Genomic DNA, 12,183 nt, shown 5'->3' with positions numbered 1-12,183 from the left:
CATTTGTGGCTTTGCCAGAGATGGATATATGGGCTACGTCAGTGGCAGCAGTCACCCAGCAGTGCCTTGGTGCCTTTTGTCATTGGTGACAGGAGTGGAAAATGTTTTTTTGAGGCTTCTGGATGCTGGGTGATTTGATAGTCTTGAAACATGCAGGATGTCTGTAATTTCTGCTAGCCTCTGCCAGTGGCAAAAGGTTTGGGAAGCAGTTCGCCTTTCAGAATTGCCCTGGAAATCAGGAAGAAGCAGTATTGACAGGTCATAACTCTTGAATAATGATGACAAGAGCTCCATAACTGTGTTGTGAGAGAAGGGAAAAACACATTATGCAGATCTTCTGCCACAGATTTGAAATACAGCTGAAGTTTAATGACAGACGTATGGAGCTTGGCTCCTGTTTCAGGCAAACCTGGTCTGGCAGACCCATGAACCCCTGGGTTCTGAGAGAAGGTTTTACATAATTTGAAATCATAAAGAAGTTGTTGGATTGGGTTGATTTCTGCTGGAGTTCTCCAGCTTGTTCAAACTCACAGGCACACAAGTCAATGTGAATTAAAATTCTGCCCTGAAGGCCTTGAAAGGCAACTTAGAAATGAAATTGCCAGGCTTCACTGTTCTTCTTCTGAACCAATTCAGTGGTGTTTAAAGGGAGGCTTGACTGAGCTCGTGATAAGACACTGATGCTGGCTTTTTCAGCATTAACCTTACAGCCTTCAAATACAGTGGGCTTGATGCTGCAGCAACTGGGAATTACGGAGAAGAGGAAAATTAGAACTGTGTCAGCAGTTAGAGGTCTGATTTCTGGCTACAGAAAGAAACTGCACTGGTGGAAAAAAAAAGTATCCTACTGACTTTTGGGATAGTGAGGCTGCAGAGGAAATTTGCCCTTTATTATAGAGACTGCATGGAGCTTTGAGAGGGCTTGAGTGGTCACAGGTAGATTAGCAACAGGAGAGGGAGCTCTCAGTGCGTTACCTAAAGAGGGAAATTGTGGATTTGGGAGCAAGCCTTTAAATGAAGAGTCCTGCACTGCTGCTGCTTCCTGTCAATAACGTGGTGGCTGCCCTTTTATATGGTCAAGACCAATGTGGAATGTGCATGTCTGGAAAAAAAAAGAAATTTAGGTACACAGCAAGAACAGAGCAGTTTGGGGATTTAGTAAGCTGTAGATTTCTCTAAAACAAAAGTCCCCTTCCTCTTGGATCCACTTACACTTAAATATGCCTCAGACTGCAATGTTTGAATGGCTTTCGGAGTAAAGGGAAATGCAATTCTCCCTCCATATTTATGGACGGGAAGTAGAGAGGCTGAGAGAGTGAGGTTTGGAGACATTGTTTCAACAGACAAATATAAGTGGTAGGAAGCAGGCTAGCTCTGGCTCGAGAGCGGTGTAGTGGTGTCAACTCCAGGCTGTGTCCCAGAGGATGTGCCCTGCACTTGGTCTATCAGTTCAGACAAAGTGCCAGTAAGATGCTTTTTTGGCTTCCAATCCAAAACTTGTTTGCATCTGGGCTGAGTGAATGGATCTCTCATCTGAGTGCACCCAGCTGTACAGACAAGCTCAAGTTACCTTTTTTAATGTTGACAGGGTGAAAAGGGAATACGTTCAGTTCTCCTTTAACCTGCCTAAGTGCTGGTTCAACTGATTAGCATCTACCCTCTTTATCTGAATGTGCATGGTTCTGGCCTTTATGCACATGTTATTGTTAATTTTGCTCTATGTGTGATGTTAACTAGAACAATTCCAAAATAATTTTAGGTAATAGCTTGGGGGTTTGCTTTGAAAAGGGAATATGCTAGCCCTCTTCTGCTGAATTACCAGCCTAAGGTAATGGAGTGGGTTTATAGCTTCTAAAATATTGGTGACTTTTTTTCCAAAGAGTTTTGAGTAAAAGAAACTTTCTATGAGAGACTGTTCCTCATATTCTGTATAATATAAAAGAAAAAAAAAATCTTTACTTTCAGAGTGTACATTTGTATCTATACTCATGACACATTTGTCTGGGGGTTTCATCCTTAAATTCTTTGGATCGAAGCAATAATAGAAATCTAAGTTTCTATTCATTAACTTCTCTCCAAGTTTTGTAATTTGCTGGAATTCAATTGGGAATCTGGGAATAACACAGGATCATAGATACAATGCATATCATGCAGGCTGATTTCCAGAATGTCAGTGGAGGGTTATATTAAATACTTCTGTCTTTCTGTGGTGTGATTAGAAAGATACTTGTGCAGCTTGGGACATTTAGTCTAAAAGCAAAAAATGTGAGAGGTATCTGGCAAGAGAAGATAATTTAATTCTAGCATTGCTGTTGTTCTTTTCTATGTTCTGATTGGCCAGGAAGATCTGCAAAGAAAAAGGGTCTCAGTCACATCTGTATGACTTTGAATACCTGTCAGGAAGAAGAGCAAATCCAGGGTCACAGTGCTTTAAACACTGGCAGTTAGGTCTCAGGAGAGACTCAGGTGTGCTGCAGTTAACAGAGAGGAGAAAATGTAACTTAACTGCAGTGAGATCAACACTTTTTTTCTTTTCAGCAAAACTAAGTTCAGTTTAGGATGATCTTTAAAACTTTAATAAACAGTGACAAATAATAACAACTAGAATCTGTATAAGACAACACTGTGTATATTATACTCCTTTCCCAAGTAGTTGGAGAGATGAGAGATTTAGCCTGCATTCATGTATTAGTCATTGCAGCTATTCAGGAATGCATTGTGAATTATTGGTACAAATTTTATTTTATTTTATTTTAGATAGGGGTCACTGCAGGATTGGGCTGAGATTTGAGTAGCTACATACCTGATCTGCCTTTGAAGGCACACCTGTGCTGGCTGTACAAATACACAAGTATCCAGTAATTTCTGGTCTGTTAAATCCCTGCCTTAGACCAGAGAGTTCATAATATTTTGCAGGATGTACAGACTATGCCAATAAAGAATTGTTTGCAATATATGGATATATATTATGTTTATATGTTTCGTTGCAGTTTTAGCTGCTTTAGTTATGCTGACTGAAAGATGACAAGTTTGTCATGGTTTTGTCTTCTAGGAAAGATTTATTCATTGTGAAAAGCTCTTTTTTTCTGGTCACTGAATCCAGGCTGATTGCAAGCCCATGCACTTTAGGAGAGTGTGTTAGGGGACTGTTCAGGAGGGTCATGCAGAGGTCAGTCATGCTTCATGCTAAGAAACTGTTTTACGCAGATTTGGGAATAATGCTGTTGTTCATGGTTCTGCACAGATGGTACCAGACAGGAGGAAGTGGAAGGTGAGCTCAGTGAAGAAGAGCGCTGGTTTGGGAATTCTTCAGAAACTCCTTCGGAAGCATCATATGGAGAAGTCCAGGAGAACTTTAAGTTGTCTCTTGAGGACAGAATCCAAGAGCAGTCCACCTCCCCCGATACCTCTTTGGGAAGTGCAACGCCGAGCAGCAATGCAGCAGAGCTGGGATCCCTTGAAAATGAGGCGCTAAGAGACACATTACAGAGCAAGGAGCACCTTTCTCCTGATGTGCCCTCTCTGGGTGAAGAGGAACCTCCTGGTCCAAACAAGCCACTGAGCAGTAACCTGAGGCGGCTGCTGGAGGCTGGCTCCCTCAAGCTGGATGCTGCTGTTACAGTCAATGGCAGAGTTGAGTCCCCTGTAAATCTTGGCTCAAACATCTCCTTCTCTCCACCTGCTCACCATGCCCAGCAGCTAAGTGTGCTTGCCAGAAAGCTTGCTGAGAAACAGGAACAAAGTGACCAATACAATGCAGGCAGTCACTTTATATGGAATCAAGGTAAGTGGTTGCCAAACTCAACCACCACCTGTGGTTTGTCCCCTGATTCAGCTATCCTGAAGCTGAAAGCTGCAGCCAATGCTGTTCTACAGGACAAATCTTTTTCCAGGACTGAGGACACGATAAGATTCGAATCCTTTTCCTCACCTTTTAGCTCTCAGTCAGCCAGCTCCACGTTAGCAGCTTTATCTAAGAAAGTGAGTGAAAGAAGCATGACTCCTGGGCAGGAGCACCCGCCTCCAGCCAGCTCTTTCCTTTCCCTGGCTTCCATGACCTCTTCAGCTGCCCTTCTCAAGGAGGTTGCTGCAAGGGCTGCAGGCACCCTCCTGGCTGAGAAGAAGAAATCACTGGTTCCTGAGGATCCCCTGCAGCTTTCGGAGATGAAACAAGAGAAAGCAACTCCACCACAGTCTTTGGAATTACTGCTACTACCAGTCCCTAAGGGAAGAGCATCCAAACCCACTAGTACAGGTATGGATACAATTTGAGCCACTAAGTAGAGTGTATTTGTTTTGCTATAGGCTTATATAACATCTCTTCAGTGGGTCTGGATTTGGTTTGATTCCATGTCTTATGAAAATAAGAAATAGATACTTCAGGTGAACAATAGAAAAGCTTTTTCAAGTACAGCTTTGAGACCAAGCTGTCACAAATGTTTCCCTATTTTAAAGGAATGAGTGTACAGTTCAGTACATTTTTTTTTCCTTTTATTCTATACAATAATATTTTCCTCTCACCAAGTTTAGAATGTGTCCACAAAAATATTTAATGGTGAAGATCAAAGAATTCCTGTTAGGGAGCTTACAGTATCGGTGAGCATGTACAAAACTAATGCTTTTGAAATATTGGACAAGGGAGAATTCTCCCTCCTGCTGTCTCTGTCACAAATGGACTTTTGTGTAATCGCTTACTACCCTGTCCTAATTTACCAGAGTATATTATTATGTTGCCACTTTCCATTAAAATTTTTTTACAATCCTTTGTTGGTAACAAAAAAAAAAATTCCAACTAAACTGCATTTCTCTAACTTGCTCAACAAGAACCATTTTACACATCTGACTGTTCTCCACCAGTTCCAGCTGTTGACAGTCAAGGAATCATGGTTATAGGAAGGAAGAAGAAACTGTCTGGGTAACAAAAGCTTTGAAGTATGGCAAGCCATGCAGGGGAATTTAAATGATCCATCTTCAAAATAAGGAAAAACAATGTTTTTCATCTCTTTCTATAAAATGTTCACATTATGGATTTGTATTTCTGGTGGAACATATGGCTTCAGGTGTTGTCAGTGTCCTGCTGCAGTGGTAAAGGAAGCATGGCAGGTATCTTCACGAGATGCACAAAGTGGTTTAGTATATTCCAGCTTTATCAGGCTGAATTTTATCAGGAATACTAGCTTGGCTGCCCAGGTGTAGCCAGCCAGTGTACAGGTGTGGAGCCTGACATGGATTTTGTGCAATTGCACTGATGGTGTTTTGGCCTAACTTCTTTGCTTAGGGGTATCCTGAGGCCTGCTCTGTCCCTGTGTGGCTCTTGGTCAAAACTCCTAGGGTAGAAGGTATTGGATGGACAGCAATGCTCATCCCTCCTTTGGAAGAGGAGGGAGAGGGATGCAGTGAGTTGCAGCCAGTACCAGTTTTTGCTCTGTGTTACATGTGCTCCACAAATGGTTAACTGATGTGTTTTGCCAAGGCAATTAAAGTGGCAAACTATTCTTGGCATGGGCCTAGCCTAAGGTTTTCATTAGTTTGGATGAAGTCCTTCTTGGGCTAACGTAAGCTAAACCAAGAAAAGGTCATTTCATGTGGGAATAAGAGTACCCACACTGGTTATACCAGTGTGAATATGGGCATTAATTTAATGTAACTCTTCCCACAAGGACTGGCCTTCATATAAGAAAGGCAACAACATACAGAAAGGAAGTAGGGTTAAAATTTAGTTGAAGTTCTTGGTCTATTTCCTGCTAGGGACAAAGCTGTTCAAACAGCAAGATTGTGCTGGGGAAAAGTACATGGTTGTAGTAAAACCCAGGTTCTGTGTTTGACCAAGAAACTGGGGGATTTGTCTGTGCATCTTGTACTAGAGGAGTGCTCTGTACAGGAGTACTGGCATTTTATAAACTAGCTTTGATGCAGCAAATTCCTAGCAAGTATTCTCTTTGCTGAAGGCCCAAGCATACTGTTCTGCTGAAAGGTAACAATGGGGGCTGACTGCCTCAGGTCCTTGGCAACCAAGGAACAATTTTTCCTTTTTTAATAATACATGGGACCAGTATCCCAAGAGGAAGGGTGTTTTCTTCCAGGTCATGTGCACTGGGCCAACACCAGTTGGCATCCAAGCAAACTTTAAAGTGTAATGTCTGTATAATTTTCTGATATTCTATGAAGTTTTTCCTCTCTAAAAGCAAACTGTTGGTTAGCATATCTGTGTGTTGGTTATAGAAAGCCACTCTCCTTCCTTCCTTTAGCCATGGAGAAATAAACCTTCTGAAAAGAGGTCACCATTTAGTCACCTTTGATTAAAGACTTCACTTCTGTAAAAGTTGAGTAAAGCAGCTGAACGTGTGTACTTGCCATAAAAATAAATGTCATACATACCTGATTTGTTTTGTGCATAGAGCCTTATGGCACTAAAAGGAAAAAAAAGTATATAGTTTTATAATGCTTTGTCTTTTTTCTGTCTGGTTTTTCCTTGAGACTTTTTTTATCTTGTTCCCAGAGAGAAGCATCTTTTCCCAGTAGATATAGCTTGAGAGGTCTTTTTTTCCCCCTTTCATACTTTGAACTTTTAATGCTGTTACAAATCTGATTCACTTCTCACCAGAAACATGTAGCTTTGGTTAAGAGATCAATACTCAGTGAGATTAATTAGATATAAGTAAGGAGCAGCAAAGATGGAGGCTATTTGAAGAAGAGTAAGTTAATAACAAGAGTATGCCTGCTGCTCTTTTGTCCACCACGTTGAGCTATTTGCTCAGAATTATTTCAGGCAAGAAGCTGGAGCCATGGCTTATCAGAGTATAGTTGCCTCTGGAATGGCACATCAGGTTTGGGCAACCTAAGTGTTACTTGCTTTTTTTTTTTTTTAAATAGTAAAGTGGTGCCAGAGAAGACTAACTTTTCTATCAGTCTGTTAATATTGCCAATTTTATAAACTGCTCACACATTTGGGATGAAATTTAGAAGGAAGCCTGGAGTATCTGTTAAGTTAGTTTTTGAAGAGAGTGGGTGACAGACCTTTCTTTTATTGACTGAATTCTTATTTAGTGTAACTTAATGCCTGTGATGCTTGCAATTTTGTTCCCAAGACTTCTTTGGGAAGCACTGGCTCATTCTCTCCTCACTGGAGTAACTCTGTGATATAAAATAGACATCAATATAAATGAAGAAAAGCTGAAGCCCCTGATTTTCTTTTTATTCTGAGCTGCATACAGTATAGTATAGAGCTACCACTAGCATGGAGCACACTGGCATAATTCCTGTGTAACGCTAATTGTCACTGTTGTTGGTGAAGTCTCATGCATTCGTCCCACTTGTTTGCATATTTTGTAATGTGCTAAATCACCATTGATCCATCTTGATTGCAGATTTATTTTTAAATGGGTCAAAACCAGGTAATGCCTTGTTACACATTTCTTTTCTGGGTGATAACCAGAGGCTAAAGAAAAGACATAATGGAAGGGAAAGAAGTGATAGGTAAAAAAGCTACCTATGTATTTTTCCTATGTTTTTTTCCTGCCTTTTGTGCAGAAAAAAGTAAAAATATATAAAAACAAACATAAGCAGTTGTGGCATTGGATTTGGCTTACTCTTCAGAGATGCAGAGAGAGGAACAATTTGATATTTTAAATGTGATAGAATATTTTTCAGGGAGTATTTCTGAACTTACACTTGTACATGCTTTGACACTGTGTCCCTTTCTGTACTTACATAATGACTGCCTAATCAGTTGAATTACAGTGGTTTTATTTCCTCCATAATAGCAAGAATTGTATTTTAGGACATGACAGATCTTTCTGGACGTTTTTATCACTTTGTTCCTCATCAAGAGAATTTGATGTTTGCTATATCCTTATCAGTGATAGTAATGAGATTGATTAGGCTGAGAGAATGTTTTAATAGCAAGATGCACATTGCTGAGCTCTGGATATTTGGAAACAGCCTTGTCTTTTACAGTGAGGAAAAGGACATCCAGTTCCACTGCAATAGTAGGCCTTTCTTTGTAATAACGAGAGGAAATTGTTGTGAGAGGTTGGATGGATAGGTGGTTAGTTGTGCAAAGTCAGCAGCAAGGAATTTCTCTTCAACCTTGTGATGGTTCTGCACTTGGAAGTCTGACCACATTTTCCTGATCAATGGTGCCAAATCCCTTTTTTCAGGTGAAATGGGCAGTAAAGCAGAGTGCAGACATTTAGGAAGGCAGTAGATTTAAAGCCCTGGCAATTAGAGGAGCAGAAGGAAACCTATGACCTGAAGACCTTTGATGGCTGATACTGCAGTATCTGCTTGAGCTGTAACTAAACAATTTCGGCAGTGGAGCTTCTGAAGTTTTTCATTTCTGGTGTTAAATATATCTGATGTGCAATACCAGCTTGCTTTTCAGTTAAGTTGTGGATTCTTCTGTGCTTTATATCCTGCTTCCCTGCTGGCTAACCATCAGATGTGGAAATGGATCATTTTTTAACAGTTAAACGTATTTCCCATACTCTGCTACAACCAGCCTTTGATAGGAAATGAAGCTGAAAAGTGATGATTATGAGAGGCATTCATCTCAGTTCAGTTAAATTATAAGGAACATTAGGACCAGGTGAGAGAGAGTAGCATCCTCTACTGATTAGTGAGAGGAAGTTTGGGGCATTAACCTTTATAAATTATGGTGACCTTTCCCAGAGGGATGATAACTAGATTCAGGGGAAAAGGTATATGCAGGGGGGGGAAGGAACTGAAACTTCTGGTAGCTGTTGTTGTTTAACTGATGTGTTTCTTTACAGATGAAACTCTAGTATTGAAAAATGGTATCTTGAGTATGTTTACAAGGGGAAAGTACTTGACAAGTGGTTGTAAAGGATCCTCTCTTTTTCTTCCCCCTTCTGCTAAGCCTCAGAAGAAGAAGGGGGAAAACCTTTCCAGTGTCCCATCTGTGGTTTGGTTATCAAGAGGAAGAGTTACTGGAAACGGCACATGGTGATTCACACAGGTTTGAAGAGCCATCAGTGTCCACTCTGTCCTTTCCGCTGTGCACGCAAGGACAATCTCAAATCACACATGAAGGTAAGGGAAATCTTTACTGACAATCAAAATACTCAAATCATCAGTCAAAAACTGATAGCATAACAAAGCTATTTCATTTGCATTTGCAAGAACAAAATTGCCCTAGTTGTACTACGAATGATGCCTATACTTAAGTAAAGAGACCATAAAAAGATAAAGAAATAACTTGTATTCCATTGCTTCCCTTTCCATTTTATGCAATGTGGAAACTGCCTTGGGTTATGTCAAGTTGGTGCAGCACAAGCTGTCTGTGACTGATTCAGTTCCAGACCTGGAACCACCAGAAGCAGGGATGTTGGTTGGGATGTGACACAATGCAGTCCTATCAGTGCTGCTCTCCAGGATGCCAGCTAAAAACCCTGTATGCCAATGTATCACACTAAGGGCAAACCAACTTGGCCAGCTCTAGCAGGGATCCCTCCATGGCTTTCTACAGGCAAGCCTGCAGTATTAGCTTTTTTCTTGCTGTGGTTTTTAATTGCGGGCACTTCAGCAGTGAATCACCCAAACCAAAATGAATGACAGATTATGCTGTAATGTTTTGTTTTCAAGTGTTTCCATTAAGTTTAGAGTGTGTTTTTAACTCAGCCTAAGTTTTGGGCTCAAGTTGAAGGTGACCTTTTGAAGGAAGAAACATCTATGTTGGTACAGAAAAATATAAAAATGTAAAGAAACTCAGTGTCTGCTTAGCTGAAGTACTATATGGTTGCACCACAAAGTGCCAGGTCTTGCAAGCTGTAAAATATTCTTGATGAAATAAAAACGGAACCTGTCCTCTTAGCCCTTCAATGAAGAAGCTGAAGTGAAAAAAATTTCCTTGTTAATGCAGTTGAGTTTTATAGTAATAGTGAAATGTTTTATTATATTAGCATTTTGTCTGTTTTAGATGAATGTGTGTAACAAAGCATCAGACTGGTGTGAGGGGGTACAGAAATGCTTGTTCAGGTTTCCTAAATGCCATTGCAGAATCTGAGCTTACTGGACAAGAGTCTGGCCTTGCTTACACTCAAGTAACTGTTTCCTTCAGTGTAAATTATTCAGATTCCTCTGGTCAGAACAGCAGCTCTTGCTGTGTTTTAGGTTGTTGCTAGGTCTGAAATCATCCCCCTAAGAAATGAAGGCTCATTCCTTAGCACTTCTACTGTAGATCAATGCACTATTCCCAGGCATCCTTGCTGTATCATGCTAATCCTTACTGAGTAAGCTCAGTGTTCATGGCCTCTCTTTTAGGATTTGGTTTTCCATGCTGGCTAGGGGGCCATCCTAAGCAGAATATTAATAGATTGAATGGGAACACAGCATGGAAATAAAGTTTGGGTTTTTTGATTGTTTGTTTTCAGCTGTTGACAACCTGCACAGAAGTGTGCTTCACCTAGAAGCTTGCTGTTCCCTGGCAAGGGCCTGTTGTCATCCTCTGCTTTGTAAAGGCCATCTCTGTTGCTCCCTGCAGAGATTATTGTTCTCTTCATTTTCTTGCCTTATAGGCAAAAATTGTTATTGGAAGGTTAAGGGTCTACCCCTTCCTTTTTGGCATGGGGATTTCTGCCAGTGGTTGCAAGTAGGGTGTTGGAGAAAATCAGGGACTTTTTCACAGTCTCTGGGTGTTCTCAAAGTGATGGCTGTCTGAAGCCCTTGTGCTCTTTTCTGCTCCCCTCCCAGCATTAATGCTTTCACTAAGTGAGCCTGCATCTGCTTCAAACATACCTCCTTGTACAGTCATGTAGCATATAGTGTTAATTATTTGGTGATATGTTGGTTATGACCAGGTAATGCTCAGTTAGAGATCACTGAGGTCACAGTCAGGCCCAGAGCTGCTTTACTCAGTGTAAGAGATTACAGCCTCCTTCAGCCTTACTGTGGAAGCCAGATATGAAGTCTCCTCAATCACTGCAGTCCAGTCCTGCAGGTTATGGTGGACTTGGGCATCTTTGCTGGTAAAACTGTAATTATTTGAGGTGAAAGCAGTTGTCTTACAAAACCAGGTGGTTTGCATTTGGTTTTTGATCTTACAGATAGATGTAAAGACTCACAAGCACAACAATGTGAAAAATAGTATTTTACCTTAGTTCCAGTCAGTTTCATACACTTTTCTCAAGCAACTAAGCCATTAATAAAATTCTTTTCTATCACATCAGAATTGAAGCAGGTGAATGAGGAAGGGGCATGTTAGTCTTGTGTCCAAAAGAGTCAGACATAATTTGAACTCCTTTTTGTGGAAGTATAAATTGATAACAAGGTTAAAGATAAAAAGTACCAGATTTCTTTTCTCATTATAAAATAGTGCTGCTTTTAAATCTGTATGTATATGACCAAAAGGCCACTCAGAATTAAGATACTGGTGTTTGTCATTCATTACAAGCCAACTTTTATTCCAGGATACTGTAAAAAGCCAAGCTTTTTTCCTTTATGCTGCTCTTTGGTTTTCAGGTTTTGTGCTCTATTGATAAGGATGAGAGGCTAAATGTGTTGAGGTGTTTTGTCCTGCTGCAGTCCTCAAAAATCTAATTTTCTTCTCTTTTCTTCCTCCTAGGCAACATAACCATGAGTTTGAAGCTCTTACTTTTTTTTCTAGGTTCTTGTAAGCATTCTCCATTGAAACTGGTTATTTGGAGATTTAATTTACATTAGTGGTTTGTGTGTGTCCATATAGGCCTTTCTTACTGTGTGTATCTTTAGGCTAATGACCGGTAACTATGTAATATATATACCATGTAGTTTTATGAAAATTATAACATGTCCAAATGACTAACCCAGAACAGGATATTGCCAACATTTTTGGTGTCTCGTCCCCTGGTACAGACAAAATCTTAACAGAGAGCTGGAATAATTCCAGCCCTGACCCATATTCAGATCTGCATGTGCTACCCACCACATTGATGAAGCTTTCTTCCACTAAGGGCACTTTGCCAGGGCCAACTCACAACTGGAGGCGAGGAAGTGAAAGGTGCAAGAAGGGAAACAGAAGGAAAGTTTCCACACAGGCACACCACAAACAAGGGGGGCTGAGCAGCCTGCCTTTTAAGGCACGCAGTGTTAACTATAATGCTGATATTGTGTTTAGATTACCCAGTGATAGGCACCTTAGAAAAATCCTAAAATAGACACAGTACGGAATTTTATTAGTCTTTTTTT

General features: G+C 40.5%; 1 protein-coding gene across 10 annotated transcripts in view; it reads left to right on the top strand.

Moving 5' to 3' along the window:
* ZNF827 (zinc finger protein 827) overlaps window positions 1–12,183 on the top strand; it is a 124,920-nt gene that overhangs the window by 44,848 nt on the left and 67,889 nt on the right. For 9 of the 10 annotated variants that reach the window (XR_014851622.1, XR_014851623.1, XM_085058176.1 and 6 more), the window contains 2 exons: window positions 3,245–4,255; window positions 8,879–9,051. Coding sequence is in view for 8 of the 10 variants with exons in the window: in XM_085058176.1 (XP_084914302.1) it covers window positions 3,245–4,255; window positions 8,879–9,051 (1,184 nt within the window). In the remaining 2 variants the exon portion in view is untranslated. Of the gene's footprint in view, window positions 1–3,244; window positions 4,256–8,878; window positions 9,052–12,183 lie in introns of those variants that run through there. The other variant, XM_085058183.1, reaches the window with a different exon arrangement.

The sequence above is a fragment of the Lichenostomus cassidix genome, chromosome 4 (assembly GCF_008360975.1).
Source record: "Lichenostomus cassidix isolate B80296 chromosome 4, HeHo_3.0, whole genome shotgun sequence".
Taxonomy (NCBI): domain Eukaryota; kingdom Metazoa; phylum Chordata; class Aves; order Passeriformes; family Meliphagidae; genus Lichenostomus; species Lichenostomus cassidix.
The sequence above is the reverse complement of the archived record's forward strand: the minus strand, read 5'-3'. Positions and strand labels throughout refer to the sequence as shown.